General features: G+C 36.6%; 1 protein-coding gene across 1 annotated transcript in view; it reads right to left on the reverse strand.

The window, feature by feature from the left end:
* LOC114480064 (ATP-binding cassette sub-family A member 1) overlaps window positions 1–18,646 on the reverse strand; it is a 243,088-nt gene that overhangs the window by 214,707 nt on the left and 9,735 nt on the right. The window contains exons 2-8 of the mRNA XM_028473858.1: window positions 17,899–18,028; window positions 11,406–11,499; window positions 11,118–11,259; window positions 10,868–11,007; window positions 6,396–6,523; window positions 4,684–4,881; window positions 17–103 (exon numbers count right to left, since the gene is read on the reverse strand). Of these exons, the coding sequence (XP_028329659.1) occupies window positions 17–103; window positions 4,684–4,881; window positions 6,396–6,523; window positions 10,868–11,007; window positions 11,118–11,259; window positions 11,406–11,499; window positions 17,899–17,964 (855 nt within the window). The 5' untranslated portion in view covers window positions 17,965–18,028. The remainder of the gene's footprint in view (window positions 1–16; window positions 104–4,683; window positions 4,882–6,395; window positions 6,524–10,867; window positions 11,008–11,117; window positions 11,260–11,405; window positions 11,500–17,898; window positions 18,029–18,646) is intronic.

Consider the following 18,646-nt stretch of genomic DNA (forward strand, 5'->3'; position numbering starts at 1 on the left):
CAACACAAATACTTGCCTCCTGAATAACTGGTGATGCATTTTGGGTTGTTCTTCTTATTAATGCGAGTGAGTTTGTGCCATTAAGGGTAAATGGGGAAGATATCTGTAAATAGACCAAAAGTTACAATGAAATAAAGAACCTTCAATCAATTGCAGTGAACTAAGCATTAGGCCTAAGCATTAGGCCTAAGCCTAAACCGAACACTTAGGCCTCCAACTTATCAAAGGAGAATTAAATTGACATCAACATACTAAAAAATATATGCTGTGTAAGGTATGAGGATAAAATATACCAATATTATAAGCAGTGGCAAGTGTTTTTGAGGCACTATTAAGTGAAAATCATGGACATGTGCAGCGCGCGATTTCAGTCGACAGGAAATACACTAATGACTGGCAGTAGTTTGTGGACAATTTGCTCAATTAGAAATATCTCCAAGTAGTTATGCAAATGAGGGGCTCTCAAACAGCATCCGGCATCGGGCCCCCACTAAACTAGAAACAGCTTTGCTTACATTTGTTGGACCATATACTTGATATGTAATTACAGAATGCTCTCCTGGTTAGTTCTGGTCAGACGTACCCTAAGCAGGCCAGATACTGTAGAAAAGAAAAAGCTAAAGAACATCTACTCCTACACGTAATGTCTGGAAAAAACAACCAAAAAACGTCTACAGTAGTAAGAAGACATGACAAACGTTTTTGAGCTAGGCCAGATATCATCGTACGCTGATCGCACTCACCAAGGCTTCTGCCTGAGGAGGATCTGCTATGTTTTGACTACTGCTATCAGCAACATGCACAACCCTGAGAGCACTGAACAGCGGCAGATTCACTGAGGAACACACACTAAAAGCCTGTTTATCTCTGAGATCCCAGACCGGTTTGTTCCCCACACCCTTTAACCATGAAAACCCGTGTCCGCATCTGACCAGCAACCCTAAAGCTTTACTCCATCTCATTCATCCAAACCGCCACAACAATATTTTAAATATTCATTAAACTAAACATGTTTTATGATTATGTAAAATGTATACACTTAACCCAATACTCTTTATCACATAGTGGAAACCTATGGCATTGATTCTAAATGATCCATAACAGTGAAATAGCTTGTACACAGCTACTGTATAGCCAAGGGAATACTGAAAGGAAGCACCAAGTTCCAAATGATTAAACTTTTAAATATTAATATGATTAAGTCATATTTGATAAAGGATAGAGGCAATCGGTGGCTTTATTATTGCATAGTGGATAAAATAAGTCCCTCCGTTTTTTTTTTTTTTTTTACTGTTGCTACAGGGTCAGGATCACTGATGTCTAAAACTCTAAGTGGATGAATGTCTCGGGTCTACATTACACTCTCACTTTATGTTTTTAACAGCAGTACACATTAAATTGCACATCTCAACCTGCACACAGAATAGTAATGTCAAATGTCCGTACAAGGCCACGTGTGTTACTGTGTGGGAGGGTGACATTCTGATGGTACACGGTACAAATGTAGCCTTTTAGATGATATGTGTTGTTTTTGAGTGCCTGCATATTTTCATAGAATGCGAAACCTTACGTCTAACAATTTTTCAACAACGAGAAACCTTCAATTATTGCCTGGACACATTTTGAATTACTTAGTTTTCTCTTTACATTTACTAAAGAGCATAATAATGGGACGATCGAGCGAAAACACATTTAAAAGAATCTCATTTTGTAAATAAGTGGAATGAAACAGTATTTAGTGCTTCCTGAAGAGATTTAGTTCTATAGTTTTTATCATTTACAGTTATCTCCCTCCTGATGTGGAAGCAAGAGTGACCCTTGTATTATCAGTTCGTGTTCTAATCAAGATCATGTCTATCATCATTTTGTGTTTTGTGAAAATGGTCCCAAACTTTTGAGACTTTAGGTTGGTTCTTCTTCTGTTGCACAATTCTTCTTCACAATGTAAATGGCCCCAGCAGTTCATGTATGGTAGTGCAGTAAAAATAAAGCAGAAAGCAGCTGCCAGCCTGATTATATCCTGAATTTACAACATTAAACAATGCGTAGATGCTACATTTTTGTCGTCAATATTATCAATGATGTTTAATCATTATTGTATAAGTTACACACATTGAGGTTTGCGGGGATCTCGAGATGGTCTATATATTAAATTCTATTTTTTCTTTTGCCCTCCCTGGCAAGAATCTCAAACTCTGCCTACGTCCTAAGGGTAGAAACACTGATGTACATTATATATAAATATTTTAAGTGCCAAAAAAAAACACAGTGACTGTACAAAAATGTATGAATTTATTGGTTGATCTTTTAAGAACACTAGTATAAGTTTTCAGTGAAATAGTCCCAAACTTTTGAGACTTTAGGTTGGTTCTTCTTCTGTTGCGCAATTCTTCTTCACAATGTAAACGGTGTATAACCGGGGCGACCGTGGCTCAGGTGGTAGAGGGTCGTCTTCTGATCGAGAGGTTGGGGGTTCGATCCCAGTACCTGACTATGTGTCTAGGTGTCCTTGGGCAAGACACTGAACCCTAAGTTGCTCCCAGTGGTCGACTAGCGCCATGCATGGCAGTTCTGTTCCACTGGTGTGTGAATGTGAGAGTGATTGGGTGAATGAGCTGATATGTAAAGCGCTTTGAGACTGCTTCAGTGTGGTGATAAAGCGCTATAATAAATCAAGTCCATTTACCATTTTACCATTTTATAACACTGCACCCAGCAGTTCATGTATGGTACGGAAGCAGAAAGCGGTCGCCGGCCTGATTTTACAATATTAAACAGACGCTACATTTTTGTCGTCAACATTATCAATGATGTTAATAATAATTTTTGCATTATTGTATTTGTTACACACATTGTGGTTTGCATGGTCTATATACTTAATTTTATTCTTTCTTTTGCTCCCCCCCCGGCAAGAATCACAAACTCTGCCTATGTCCAGACACATCTTGAATTACTTAGTTTTCTCTTTACATATTCTCTATCAAGTAGAAATAATTGTAAGCATGTTTATTGTCAGTCGTACTTATACGTTGTAGGCCTACTGTCTTCTACACGGACTTCAAAAACCAAATGCTGTTGAAGAATAATGTCAAAATCACTCCGTACATCTCTGATAAACACTGACTTTTTACTGCGTCCCTTTCTTTATGCTACTCGTGTTGTTATCAGAATCATTCAGCAGCGTCGAGCCTTAAGTGTGAAGGCTTGATGTTTGTCTCCATCCATCTGCTTCAGGCGTTGAAGAGCATTTCCAACATATCTTGTCTGAGCTTCCCCACAATCCACCCCCCCCACCCCACAAATCCCACCTCCCCCTCCCCCTGTGGCTGAAAATGCCTGTGGGTTTAAATTGTTCAAATGCTCTCTCCAAAGAACTTCCTGCCTTATCACTTATTTATTGAATTTGCTGTCCCATATATTTTCTCCCAAAGATAAAGTCAGGGGGAAAGTGCAGGATTTCATCATCCCAAAGGGAAGTGGGAGATTTAAAGGAGTTGGTGAAAAACATTGGTTCTAATAAATAATTCTCCTCTGGTTGCATGAAATTTGGTAGAATCAGCAGAAGACAGAGTCAGCTTTGATACAAGGGGAGAGTGAATAACAAAAAAAAAAAAAAAATGAAGGTAAAGTTGTAACAATAAGGACTGAGGTGAGACAATGGGGATATCATATTCTTTATTGGCTAAAAATGTTCAAAAGATGGGATTTGTTGTCCCTGTGCAAATTCATTTGGCATCTAAATAAAATATCTGAATTCTTTGAATGTTATCTAATTATTTAAAATATTTAATATTTACTATAACTATTTGAGTTTAATTCAATATTTACAATAATCATTTAACTGTATTTTAATATTTACTATAATTACTGGGCTTAAGTTTAATTTATTATGTATTCTAATTATTTCAATTTAATTTCATATTTACTATAATTAAGTTTAATGTAATATTTACTATAATCATTTAACTGTATTTGAATATAGATATTCAAGTTTAAATTCATATTTAATAAGTTTAATAAGTTTAATTTTACTATAATCATTCAAGTTTAATTTAATATTTACTATACTTATTTAAGTTTAATTTAATATTTACCATATTTATTTAAGTCTAATTTAATATTTACTATACCTATTTAAGTTTAATTTAATATTTACTATAATTATTCAAGTTTAATTTAATATCTACCATTTTTTAAGTTTAATTTAATATTTACCATATTTATTTAAGTCTAATTTAATATTTACCATATTTATTTAAGTTTAATTTAATATTTACTATAATTTTAAAAGTTGAATTCAATATTTACTATCATTTTTAAGTTTAATTTAACATTTACTATAATTATTTAAGTTTAATTGAATATTTACTATAACTTTTTTAATTTATTTTAACATTTACTGGCCAATGAGGGGCGTTGCGTACGGATACAGTGCCATTATATTGATATGTGTTACGTATTGATCGCAATTACTCAGCTCTACAACCTCACTCAGCAGAAGTTTAGTTTATTATCATTTTTTTTTAAATACAATGATGAGTATTACTACTGCCATGTCCGACCTAAACCCTGCAAAATGTTTTTTTCATCAAGTGACTTATAAAGTTACTTTCTATCTCTATCAAGGCTGAACCCAACTTGTAAGATGTGTTAATTCAGTGGAGGTTGCAAAGAAAAGCTTACCTCAGAAAAGACCTTCCTCCAATCAAGGTTTTGCAGAAACACTCTCTGGGTGTTAATCAGCTGCTGCGGTGTGAGGGAGCAGCTGACATTTTGAAAAGCCTCCTTTTCACTGGGGCTCTTAAATGTGACATAGTCGTCCAGATCTGAACCCTCACACAGGACGGAGCTCAGGTCGGACGGCCTTTGGAAACCCACGAGCTGAGAAACAAACAGAAGCTTCAGGAAAATCACCTGTTTTCATCTAATAACGGATAATTAAGCATTGCTGTGCAAAGAGGTGGTGATAATGTCAAGAGCAATGGTTTGAATTCACATATTTCAGTAAAAACTAAACTACCAATTTATCACCAAAAATGTAATCTTAAAAAGCAAAATGTCACAAACTTTTGAGAATCATGTCTATTTTTTTTTTTTTTTGGTTTATTTGCTTCAAAAAAAAAGTTATCTTATCAAAAGATAAAGAAAAAATATTGTGCTTGAAAATTAATGAAATGCAACCCATAACTACTATGAGGTGCCATTTTTAAAGTTGTGCATTTAGCAACAAACCGCGTTTAAAAAAAAAATATGTTAATGTTACTTTTGACCAGATTTACAGCAATGTTTGTGATTTTTTTTTAAATTTATCTTTCTTGTCAAAATACAAATTAATATAAATATAAATTTAAATATTGAATATTAACTCGAAGTCGAAATGGTACAGCTAAAGATTAAATGTAAATCTAAATGTTACATCTAAATCTAAATGTTACATATTAAATCGAAATAATAAATATTAAATCTAAATAATAAATATAAAATCTAAAGAATAAATGTTAAAGCGAAATGTGAAATGTTAAATCTAAATGTTAAAGTTAAATGTTGAATAATAAATCTAAATGTCACGGGTGAAACAAAATATTTAACTAATGTGCAAATTCAACGGAAGTAACAAAACAAAACCTAAGTGAAGCAAATGAGTGCCATCCGTGGTCAATTCAGGCGGAGTGATTGCGCTTCACATTTAGATTTAACATTTAATATGCGGATTTAACATTTAACATCTAGATTCAGATTTAAAATTTATATTGAAATTGAACATTTAGATATAACATTCAGATTTAAGTTCAATATTTTACAAATAGATTTAGATTTAATATTGACATATTTTGACAAGAAAAGTGTCACAAATTTCTCAAGCATTACTGTAGATCTGTTCAAAAGTAAAGTACAAAAATACACATATGTTTTTTTAAACGTGGTTTGTTGCTGTTTATTTTAGCATGCGCACCATAAAATACACAATCCTTTTTATCCCCTTGAAAATGACAGCACACGATAATTTTTCTTTTCGGAGGCCAAGCAAATACTCACAATCCTTTTTTTTGGCCCTTGATCCATAACCTAAGAACATCTGCAATAGCCAACAGCGAATGCGACTTTGTTCGGGGTTGGGTAGGAGGACTTAAAGCTGAATATTTATGATTTATGTTACAAATCATTCTTGCTTACTGAAGGCAGCGTCAAACAGCGGAGGAAGCTTTGATTCTGATTATTAAGACAGAGAGTCACAGAGGCAGCTCTTTGCCAAAATATTTCCTTTTGGAAATGACTCAGAGTTTAAGGAACATGTCGACTTTTGAACATTTTGGTGCTATTGACCTTCGTCACAGGTGGAAAAGCCTACATTAGTATTGTAAGTATTTAATCCTTAAGGTGTGAATGATACCCACCGATTCCCTCTGAATTTCAGCATTCATGACACTTTGGACTACTGTAGGTGGCACTGACAGATCGTCTGTCAGGTGGGTGGAGAAAGTTTTGTCGTCTCTGAGAAGACTCCGTAGGATGACAGGCTGACCTGAAGCAAGAGTTGGGGGAAAAAAAAACACTTTAGTTTTCAGCCTGGAGTTCAATGAGTACACAGCAAATTCTAAGTGAACAAGCAAGTTGGATTTGACACACAAATACAGAAAAACCTTGAGATATATTAAGTCCTCTGTGTTTGAGCTTGGTGAATTATACGTCGTGCTCAGAATACCCAAATGGACTATTGTCATTCTTGTCTTTGACCCAAGTTCTGTTGTCATGGCTTTGGCCGTGAAACTTCTTTTATTCACCATCTGCACTGCAGATATTCTGCAGCCCGCGACTCATTTATTTTTTATCTTCTTTGGCTGTACACACGTCTCAATGCATCCACACTCATCTGAGTTATTTGTGCCAACTACTCAAATGTGTTCTTAAAAGCTAAAAGCAAAGAGAAACCTAATACCTTTCAACCATCAAACTCACCAACGAAGCTTAGGAAAATGTATTACAGGCTCTAAAGAACAAAAGTGAAATTTTAGTCTAAAAAGTGATTTCATTGTGGCAATAAAACAGCGTTTAGGGAGATCTCTTGAGTATGCATTTTAAAAGTTGAAATGCTCATGTGTATTGGTAAAACAATAAAGATTGTTTCCCAAATGGCAGTCACAATGAAATCCTTCACTAGTGCGAGAAAGCAGAACAAGTAGGTAACAAATTGTTGCTAAACATGGGCTAGATTGCTAACCTACTTTCCTCACTTCATGAGGTAATCATTTTAAAGTGAGCCAGTTCCCAAACCAATAGACGACTCTTTTATAGTGCGTTCATCATTTTTATACTCCCCCTATGAAAACTCTGAAAAAAAATATTATTAATCTTTGAAACTGTAGATTTTGTAATGGGATCTACTGAAGTGTAAGTAACTTTTGTTATGAAATTGGACTTTTATTTCAACTCATTTATGCACTTCTCATGTCAAAACTGAACACTTTGGAGAAAAAACATGTATTTTGAAAATATTTTTCTTCTTTTTTTAATCTACCGTAATCTTGTAAAAACTAGTGTAGATTAAAATTCGGAAACTGAAATTGTGTAAGAGAAGTGGGAGAAGTAACCAAGTAGCAACGTCAAATACAGTGTTAGTAATTATAGTTTTGTTAGTCATTACCCCAACCATAAAACTCTGAAAACAAATATTAGTTTGACAATGAAAAACTTGCATTTTCTCATGGAATCTAGTGAAGTGTAAATAACTTTTGTTTTGAAATGGGGGCTTTTATTTATTTTTTTAAATCTGTCAACTGAGAACTCATTTATACACTTCTGATGTAAAAATTGAGCACTTTGTATATAAAAAAAAACCATGTATTTTACAATACATGGCTTCATCTCTTTCTGTTTTTATCTAGTGTAATCTTGTAAAAACTACAGTAGATATAAATTCGGAGACTAGAGTTGTGTAAGAGAAGTAGTAGAAGTTAGCAAAAAGCAATGTCAAATACAGCATTCATATTCATAGCATTGCTCGTCATAACCCTAACCATAAAACCAAATTGGTGTCATCGTTATTTTATCTATACCCTAAATACAGTTGTATGTAGCAGCTCTAGTAATAATGTAGTCGGCGCTACCAAAAGACTGTTAATAAATATTTTACGTATGAGTCTGCCAACACTCCAGGCATTAAATTGAATGTTAGACCATCCCATGGTTTTTAATCAAAAACACATTGGAAACAAGATGCATAACTCAACTTTGATGCAGTTTTACATTAAGTCAGAGGTGTCAAACTCATTTTAGTTCAGGGGCAAAATACGGAGCAGCATGATTTCAAGTGGGACACAGATTTTATGCTATTTAATTTCAACATTATTGTGCCCTAGTTTGCACTTCTACAGTACGCATACATAAAATACTATACAGTATATGTAAGAAACCGACAATATCCAAGCAATAAGTGACAGATACAAGTCTCAACAGGACCTTCACTCTAAATTTCCGAGATTTTGTGTCCAATTTCTGTTTAATTAAGGGAAATATTTTACTTTATTTCAGACTCGGGGTCAATATAAACAATACAAATAAACACAAAAACACAAATAATGTAACACTGAGGAAAATTGAAGGAATTTTGAGTTTTTTTCAATAGGTGGGCACCTGCAAATATTGTTGAGTTTCATGGACACAATGATTCATGTTTTCTCTGTAATTTTAACTTTTTCCTGCAGGCTGAATTGGATGTTTCAAAGGCCCATGAGTTTGACACAAGTGCATTCAGTTCTTAGTCCCTATCTTTCCCATTTCATGTTTTTTTCTCCTTGCTAAGTCGACGTGACGATGAAGCAGTTATGTAATGAAAGATCTCTTTAGCAATTGTAATATAGACATGTTAGCCAATTATACGTTTAGAGAAAGCAGGAGGAGGATGTGACTTTTGTTCTGTTTGGTAGAATTAAATGGAGTTAAAAATAAAGTTGTACCCACTACTCTCACATTAAAGAACACTCTAAACCTTCCCACTGATATTTCCAGGCTGTTTGTGACGATGGAGGCGTCAAGGGTAAGATTACACAGAGAAGGAACATGATCCAACTTGCTTCCTGAATGCTGTTGCCGTTTTGACTGAAGTGACCACCTGAGTCTTTTTAATCAACCCAGAACAACCCCCCCCAAAAAACATAATCACCTTTGTCTTCGTAGTCTTTGGATAGTACTTCACTCCCCTATTCTTGTTGATGACCTTTTGTGTCCTTGCCGCAGACAGCAAGTCCCATTAATTATGCCCAGGCTTAGATCTTTGATGGATTTAATCTTGTAAATTACAAGCCAGCGACCCCAAAATGCAAATGGCCCTCAAGCCGCTTGTTGAACAGCAGCAACCTCCCCTCCCTCTGCCTTTTTGCAAATTAGGTGGCGTATGAAAATCTGAATATCATCAGGCTAAATGAGCCTAATGCAAAGCAGCAACTTATCAAGACAAACGATCTGTCAGTCTGCATGGTAAACTGCATCATAAATAATCACATGCCGTTGTTTTTAAGGGATAAAGGGAATAACAAATCCTGCAACTTGTCAACCGCATGAGGGATACATTTCTTGATGAAGAGTACTTACCAGAGACACAGCAGAGTTATTGTTGCAGCAGAGTCCAAACTATATCAATTACTTTTTGAAACATAGTTATGGAGCATTTATGGAAATAACAAACACATGCTTTGACCTTGAATGCCATTGATTATACCAATATCTATTTTTCTATTTAAAAAAGACAGTTAAAGGGATACTCAAGACTGGTCAACTGAACGATTATTATGTAACCTTTACTATTAGCAGTGTTGTACTCAAGACCACAGTATCTGTGACTAAGACTTGCCAGAGACAATAATTCACCAAGACCAAAACAAGACTTTTGGGAGACCGAGTCAAGACCATGACAAGCCAAGACCAAGATCAAAAAAATCAATTCTAAAAACCATGACATGGTTGATCAACAAAACAAAGCACAACATGCAAAAATCTTGATAAGTTTCTCCAATTAAGTTCTTACAATAAATACATTTGTGTAGATATAAAAGCCACTGATAAGTCCAGAGTCAATAAGTTTCTCTTTATTGTCACAGCTCATTATTAGCTCAGTGGTTAAGAATCTATTTATCTGTCTGTCTGTCTGTCTGTCTGTCTGTCTGTGCTGGTTCTTGATGGAAAATCCCGACAAAGACACGACCAAGTAGAAAGACCAAGAACTTAAAATTGGGTTCTTGAGAACAAGACCGGTCTTGAGGACTACAACACTAACTAATAGGAATGAGGGGCGATTTAGAAGTTACTGTACAAAGTACTGTAAACACACACTTGTGGATGTCAGCAAGTTTGACAAAGTGTGACATGGTGATTACTCAAGGAAGTGCTCCATTCCCGTAACTCCAGCTGGTTTTATGAGGTTAAAGGCATCCAATGGTTCCCATGCTAGCATCTGTAGTCAGATAGCTGATAGTGGCATCAAATGCTGCATCAACTTCCATTTTGAAAGTCCTTTTTCTTGTAAGTGCATCAAGATCTATCCACCATAAAGTTTCTGGTCTTCTACGTAATACAACTTCAGATTTCAATGCTTAGACTTTCTATAGGAGCGTAAACACGACGAGTAATCCTGATGAGATGACAACACGGTCTACAAGCTTTGATAGGCTGAAATCCCTCCAATGGCGATGCCCATAAATAAAGAGATACGACATGTGTTTGAAGGCTAAAAGTTGAAATGAATGACTCCAAAAACATTTCTGAACAAATTAGTAACAAAGTTTTATACTTCAGCTTTAGATAAATCATCTAAAGTCATGTGATTGGTTGTGTATTTCTTAAAAATTCAGTTAATTTGATGAAAGATCATTACCATTTGGGTTGCTGTTGCCAGAATTTGACTGCGCCAGGACCGTTGCCCACTCATTGACATCATCTGCAAGCAACTGTGCCTTTGTAAGAAAGGAGTTGTTCACCAGCGTGGTTTGCAGCTCTATCAATATCCCTGTGATTCTAGTTGCAGAAAAAACACAAACGTATGTCAATAAGAAATTCTCGAGCCATCACGTAAACAGCGCGCTGATGTAAACGTGAGTATGTTTGAGGAGCATTCATGTACTTACACAGAGTTGTTGTGGTTATTGACTTGGCCCGGTGTCTCCCCCGGCGTGGAATAGTTCAAACAGGGATTGTCGATGTTGCACACCATACCCTGAAGCCAGGGCAGCACGCCCGCCGACGGCATGGCTTTGTTTGGATAGTGACCTGAACACATTAAAGACGCATGCCATTATTTGATGCATCCATTAGGGAATAAACAAAAAATAGATGTCTTGTTGATATTGACATTTGAACCATTGTGGAAACACAGAAGCAGTTATGTTCCTTAAGAAAACAAGGACTCCACTCACATTGGCCTTTGTAAATTGGCTTATTGGTCGCTCGCACCGCCACTAAAATGAAGAAGAGAAATAGGGGCCACAGTACTTCAACGACCAGCCGCACCTGCACGAATACAAATAGGAAAATTATCATTTCTCATCTCCTTTTTTTTAAAAAAAAACTTTTATTTTGGATTTGCTTTATAATTTGCTACATATAAAACCACTGTTTTGTTGTGTATACTTAATATATGATAAACATTTAAAGAGGTCTTGTATTAACAAAAGTCAACTTTTTTTTTTAATTTAAAGGTTATTAAAGGATTTAAGCCAGTGTTTTTCAACCTTGGGGTCGTGACCCCATATGGGGTCCCCTGGAATTAAAATAGGGTCACCTGAAATGTAAAATAAAAATGAAAAATGACTGATTAAAATAATAAAACCACAAAAGATATCAAACAACTGTATTATATACTTTCACCTTCTCAAATATAATTGTAGTTCAAATAAAATTCTGCATAAAATATCTCAACTGTCACTTTGTCCATTCAGCCACACTCCAGTCAGGAATGTGTCCTTCATATATTATAGTGTCAGAACATTAAAAATAATAATTCCTAGGTTATTTTTAGGACTTCATATAATAATCTGGTTATTTTTTGCATCAGACAAGCAACAGATCAAATTCTAATTTCATCAAAAAGTAAAAGATTCAAGGTTTTATTGAATTCATATGAAATTGTCAGGGTTTGTGACCCCACGTGCTACATTAATGCAACTTGTTCGCTTTGACTTTAACGCTCAAACCCTGACATTGAGACTTTTTATGCATCCTTTGCAACATCATCATCACTCATCCACTGAACCCTTTTCCCAGTCGTGGACGCTAACCTGGGCTGACCTGATGTGCCTGAATGTGCAGTCATCTCCTCCTGCAGCATTACTGATGAAGTGACCTGCTTAGAGGCATCAGCTGCAAAAAGCCCCACACTGTGCACATCCTGTCATTGCATCAGATGACACATACGGAGGCAACACGTAATACGAAAGGACATGTTATTGTCATCGCTGCTACAACAGAAGGTGGGCAGAGGCCATGAAGTGATACACGGTAAATTGCTTGTTGTTTTGACAGCATTATGGAGACGTTAGAGCTGGAGAATGTTTCAGTGATTTCCTGATGTTACAAGATAGAAAACATGTTAAGTTGAGGTTTTGTTTATTCAGACAAGGTTTTTCAGGAAAAACATGTTTCAACTGTCAACTGCCAATCTTCGTCAGAGGAGTTCTGCGGACGGCCTTTGATGGTTCCTTTCACATGACTTCCATGTAATAGTTCCAGCGAAATTAATGTCTTCATTTTGGTATGTTAAGTTGAGGTTTTGTTTATTCAGACAGGGTTTTTCAGGATTTTTTTTTTTTTTTTTTTAATCTCCTGAAATGTTTATATTAGATGGAAGTCAAGTGAAACTTCAAAGGAACCATCAAAGGCGACCAGCAGAAATCCTCTAACGAAGACTGGCAGTTGAGGGTCGAAACATGTCAGGAGATAAATCATTTCCTGAAAAACCTTGTCTGAATAAACACAACCTTAACTTTACATACTATTCCAAAAAAAGACTAAATTAATCTCGCTGGAACTATTACAAGGCCGTGAAATGAAACTTCAAAGGAACCATCAAAGGCGATCAGTAGAACTCCTCTGACAAACACTGGCAGTTGACAGTCGAAACATGTCAGGAGATAAAAACATTTCCTGAAAAACCTTGTCTGAATAAATGAAACCTAAACTTAACATATAATTTAAAAAGAAGACTAAATTAATCTTGCTGGAACTCTTACAGGGAAGTCAAGTGAAACTTCAAAGGAACCATCAAAGGGGATCAGCAGAACTCCTCTGACGAAGACTGGCAGTTGACAGTCAAAACATGTCAGGAGATAAGAATTTCGTGAAAAACCTTGTCTGAATAAATAAAACCTTAACCAAACATAATATTCAAAAAGAAGACAAAATGAATCTCGATGAAACTATTACATAGAAGTCAAGTGAAACTTCAAAGGAACCATCAAATCATCTGATGAAGACTGGCACTTGACAGTAGAAACATGTCAGGAGATTAAAATTTCCTGAAAAACCTTGTCTGTATTAAACGGAAACTCAATTTAACATACTATTCAAAACAAAGACAAACTTAATCTCGGTGGAATTATAAGAAAGAAAACAGTCACTGGAGTTGATGCTACAGCAACTCACTTCAGTATTTGTGGCTAAATGATCCGAATGAATAAAACAGAAACGTGTAGTGAAGAAACAGATAATCTCAGCCTTGGAAATTATATGAAATACTGAACCATAAAATCAGTTTCACAAATCCCAAAGTGCTTGGTGAGGCATTGGTTGTAATTGGTCATTAACCTCCCACGGCATCCAGACACACAGTTCATTGTCCTTGCTTAACTCCCACTGGTTTTTGTCTATTACCAATTCTTCATGTTGACATTGGCCAAATATACCACATTCTGAGCACACATCCCCCCCACCCCAAAAAAAAAAAAAATGTTTCAGAAGAGTGAGTGAGAAGTAGCTATTCACCTAATTCACCACAGTACATAAAAAAAAAAAAAAAAGCATTTTTTTTTTTTTTTCATTCTGCTGTTTGGAAATAACATTACAAAGAGAAAATCTCACTGACACCAAATTGTAAAATTGCAAATGACTTTGCCTTGAGTTATTCTAGGAAAGTGTGAACTTTGTTGAAAGCAGTTTTCTTTTTTTTTTTTTTTCCGGTGAAGACGTCCCTTTGTTATACTCAAGTAACAGGAACACTGCTGTGTTTGAACCCCTTAACAAAACAAGTGAGTGGGTGTGCATTCAATTGTCACCATGAGAATGTAAATCAAAGAACACACAGTGCGACTGTGAACATCCGCAATATCTGGGCTCCTGCACTTGCTTATCTGGGCCCTTGAAACACTGTGAAAGACACGTGCGTGACTATTATCTGCCAGCGGGAATGTGAACTCTAAACCAATGACGGTGATGTCACATCTTGTTATGCAAGCCTTTTTTTCTTTTTTTAAAGCTTGTCATGGGTTGGGTAGATGATTTCCAACAGAGAAGGAGGGACAGTGACCTGAGAAGTTTTTATGTTTGTTATGCATTGATAGAGGAAGAAGATTGTGTGTGTGTTATAACAAGGAGATTATATACCAACTATGGAGTACCCATTTTTACCTTGTCATACATATCATGGAATAAGAAATATTAGTTTTAGTAGCTGAAATGTGTGATGATGACTACAGCAGACATGATTATAAACATTATTCACCATTTCACCATATTTATATTCAGTGTTTAAGGACGTGTAGTTTGTAAATGTGATCCCTTAAAGCAGTGGTTCCCAACCTTTCTTGTTTTGTGTACCCCTTGAGCCTTTTTGTCATGAGTACCCCCTCACTCATACATGTTCATGATTCTCCAAAAGTAGAACATAACACAACTGAATATTCAACGCAAGTAATTTTATTTCATCTTCATAAATTGAACAATTAATATTCAGGTATTATCTTCTTATTTAACTCAAATTAAAAGGAGCTTCTTTGAATATGTCCACTTTAAACAGGCATTTACATTTTAAAAACAAGTTGAAGCGCACATGTACCATTTTATTAACGGACTTATGAAATGACTGAGAATATTTTTTTATTATCTTGGAAATCAATTCTTAATATTTCCGGGTACGTGTACCCCTGGTTGGAAAACACTGCCTCAAAGGACCGGTGTGACATTTTGAGCCATGCCTGTTTTCATTTAAATGCAGGAGCCATTTTAAGTTGTTTTTTTTTTTTTTTTATCTGTGATAACGACACACTTTTGAGTGTTTATTGCAAGAATTTGTCATCTCGCTTGATATTTGAAACAAGTAGTTTAAAATGTATTTTGTAATGCTAATTCTGATATCTAACAACACCTAATTTGCAATATCAGCTGATTAATAAATAATATTAGTATCTAGCAAAATCCACAAATATTTGTATGCAATAAAATACATACAAATATTTAACAATGTAACAGATATTTATATATTGGGGTTTTTTTTTTTAAATCTCACACTTAGAGCAGCATTTTCATAATTCTAGGGGTAAAACTAGGGGGGGGGGCTACCATATGATCTGCCACCCCGTCTGGGCTGCCGATGCTATTGATTGTGGTAAATACTACCGCAAAAATCCTGTGCAACAATGTTTAAATTTGTTGATTAATGGTTAAAAATGATCACAAATATAAAATCTGAGATGCGGCTGGAAAAATCCAAAGTGTTTAAAACCAACATTTTGCGGCCACAAAAGTGAAACTAAGTTTGTGAATGCTATTGTTCACCCTCCAAACCACAATAACCAACATGTTTGATGGTTAGGTCTAGTTTTAAAGTCAGAGGACAACAAATATGGCTTAATTCATTAATACCAGACTAGAAGACTGCTTTGTCCCTTAGAATGTTACACAAAGTGACTGTGACGGAGCAACTCCGTCAGTAACTGGGCCAGCATCACACACACACACACACACGCACGCACAGGGCTCCTCGTCGCCACATGTAGCACACAAAACATACAAACGTCACAGACATTCCCTCGATTCCATTCCGTATTTCTCCCACATCATTCATTTAGTCTCTCTCTCCATCTCTCTCCTCTCTCTCTCCTTCTCTCTCTCATCTCTCTCTCTCTCTCTTCGACTCTCATCTCTCTCTCTACTCTCTCTCCTCCTCCTCATCTCTCTCTCTCCTCTCTCTTCCTCTTCTCTCTCTCGTCTCCTCTCTCAGTTCTCTCCTCTCCCTCCTCCTCCTGCTCTCTCCGCCTCTCCTCTCTCCTCCTCTCGCCCTCTCTCCTCCTCTCTCTCTCCTCTCCTCTCTCCTCTCTCCCCTCTCCTCATCTATTCGCCTCCTCTCTCTCTCCTCTCCTCTCTCTCTCCTCGCTCTCTTCTCTCCTCTCTCCTCTCTCTCTCTCTCCTCTCTCAATATGTGTTTCCACTGTAAATTTGAACACCTGCATTTTTTTGGGAAATAAAAGAAGTCATCTTGCCATGAGGATGAGAACCCCCGCAACAGTAAATTTAGCAACGAGCTATTAGAAGTTTGCAACTATGTTGATTAGCTAAAACTGTGAAAAATAGAACTGCTACAATAGATGTTACCAGCAATGAAACATTATTCTATAATAAGTATCCATTGTGTTCCTCTGAAACTCTTACTCTACAGAATATGTACAACACTGTGTGTGTAACCCTGATGCTGCATTCACACCGTATGAGTCTTCTGCAGAACCGGACGCATCTGCCGTACGAAACGTACCGCACGGTCCACAGGATCAAAAAATGTACCCATTCACTTCATACGCAAATATGAAGCGTATGCGGACTGTATGACACGTTAATAAAGGCCGTGTCATACAGCTCCAGGTGGTCACACACAGCTTCTACTCCACGGTTGAATGGGTGAACAGACTGGTGTCCGTGTTGACGACCTGACGTCATCGTCAACAGAGACTCTGATTGGCTTTCGTCATGCGAAACAGCCCACTAGTTCAAAATTTGTAACTCTTGTGGATGTGCGGATGTGCGTAAAATCGGGAGCGCACTCGCACGGCCAACGCACTTGACGTACGAATCGTACCGCTCCGCCGCACTGGAAATATTTCGCATCTGGGACGCATCTATCCATTGACTTTGTATGTAATCTGGACGTACAGATATTTCTTGACGCATCCGGTGTGAAGACATTACAGCCAACTCTTAAAAAATATCGTCATGAACAACACAATGTTTTTTTTTTTTCTTACAAAGACCTAATTTACTTCTATCAGCATCTATTAGTTATCTTTCAGCCAGAAATTTTACATTTCAATGTGTGTGTTGGCATTTATGTGTTGGAATTATCAATAAGCGTGATATATAAAATGTGGACGTTTACACTCAAGTCGAGAAGCATTAAAGCTTTCTCAACCTATTTGAAAGTAATGATTGAATTCATGTAAGTTCCTCTTTACACACTTAAGCAACATTTATCTGAACTGTACCGCCACTCTCGTTGGATCACTTTTCCTATGTATATTTGGTAAGAAGTGAAAGAGAGTGGCTGCCCTTCAAAGAGAGCATTTATCATTCATCACTCTCAATACACTTCATCTGAGCCTAAGGCCAGCTTTGTTAGAACTCACACACTGCTATCGTCTGACATAACGTGCACTAGAGATAGATCACCAGAAATTGAAGGTGACACTTTGAATTGGTTGGCATTAAAGGCAAGATTGTTCTTCTTCTCTGGTGAGTCGAGAGTTAGCAGTGGCTTATATATATCTAAGGGAGGCAATTTTAGTCGAAAATCCCTACTATTACAGACCCCTGGCTCTAATGCTCCAGTTGCCCTTAATAAAACAACTCTGGGAGCGTCTTCTTTTCTTTGCCGAGCCACATATGCATTGATTGGGTGAAATTCGGGTTGGATGAGCATGAGTGTCGCACCTTTTGTCTCTTCCGTAGAGTGAAGTTCTTCCACAGGAGGAGAGTGAACTGCGTCAGGAGACCCATTACGGCTTATCCTTGCAATATCCTGCCAAAGCGTCGCTATGGCAACTGGTCCACCTAATAAACCCTGGTGGGAATAAAAAGGCAGAGTTTTGGTTTTTAGTACAGAAAAGGCAATGCATTTGGGATGAATGCCACTAATCATTCACTTCCCAAGGCCCTCGGGCTTAGAGTAAAGCACCTGCTCCAGGAGTTATTACCCAACACGCAGAAAATCTCAGCGCGGGGGCTAATGTTGAGCGCTCGAAGGTCATGGGGGTGTACAAATCTTCAAAGAACGGTTGTTTTACTACACGCGTCACACAAAACTTTTGAATCCCAAAACAACAGCTCTTTCAGCTTTTCAATATCAGATCAAAATTACTCATTCAGTTTAAAGACTAATTGTATGAACCTTGGCCTGGAGGAATATTCTTTTAATATCATGTTCATAATTCCATTATCACTTTTGTTGCAAGATATATAGAACAGAAGATTTAAAATGTAGAGACACTCTTTGTGTCCGAGACCAATTTGGTCCCATTGACATTAATAAATAACCACCTATTTTGGATATATTTTCATCTTGTCAAACTCAAGAATGGGGGCCAAATCCGACCCTTTAGAGCATCCAATTTGGCCTGCAGAAGACAGTAAAAATTATTAAAAAAAACGTGACAAATTCAATGAAACTTTACAATATCAT

Source organism: Gouania willdenowi, chromosome 18 (assembly GCF_900634775.1).
Source record: "Gouania willdenowi chromosome 18, fGouWil2.1, whole genome shotgun sequence".
NCBI lineage: Eukaryota > Metazoa > Chordata > Actinopteri > Blenniiformes > Gobiesocidae > Gouania > Gouania willdenowi.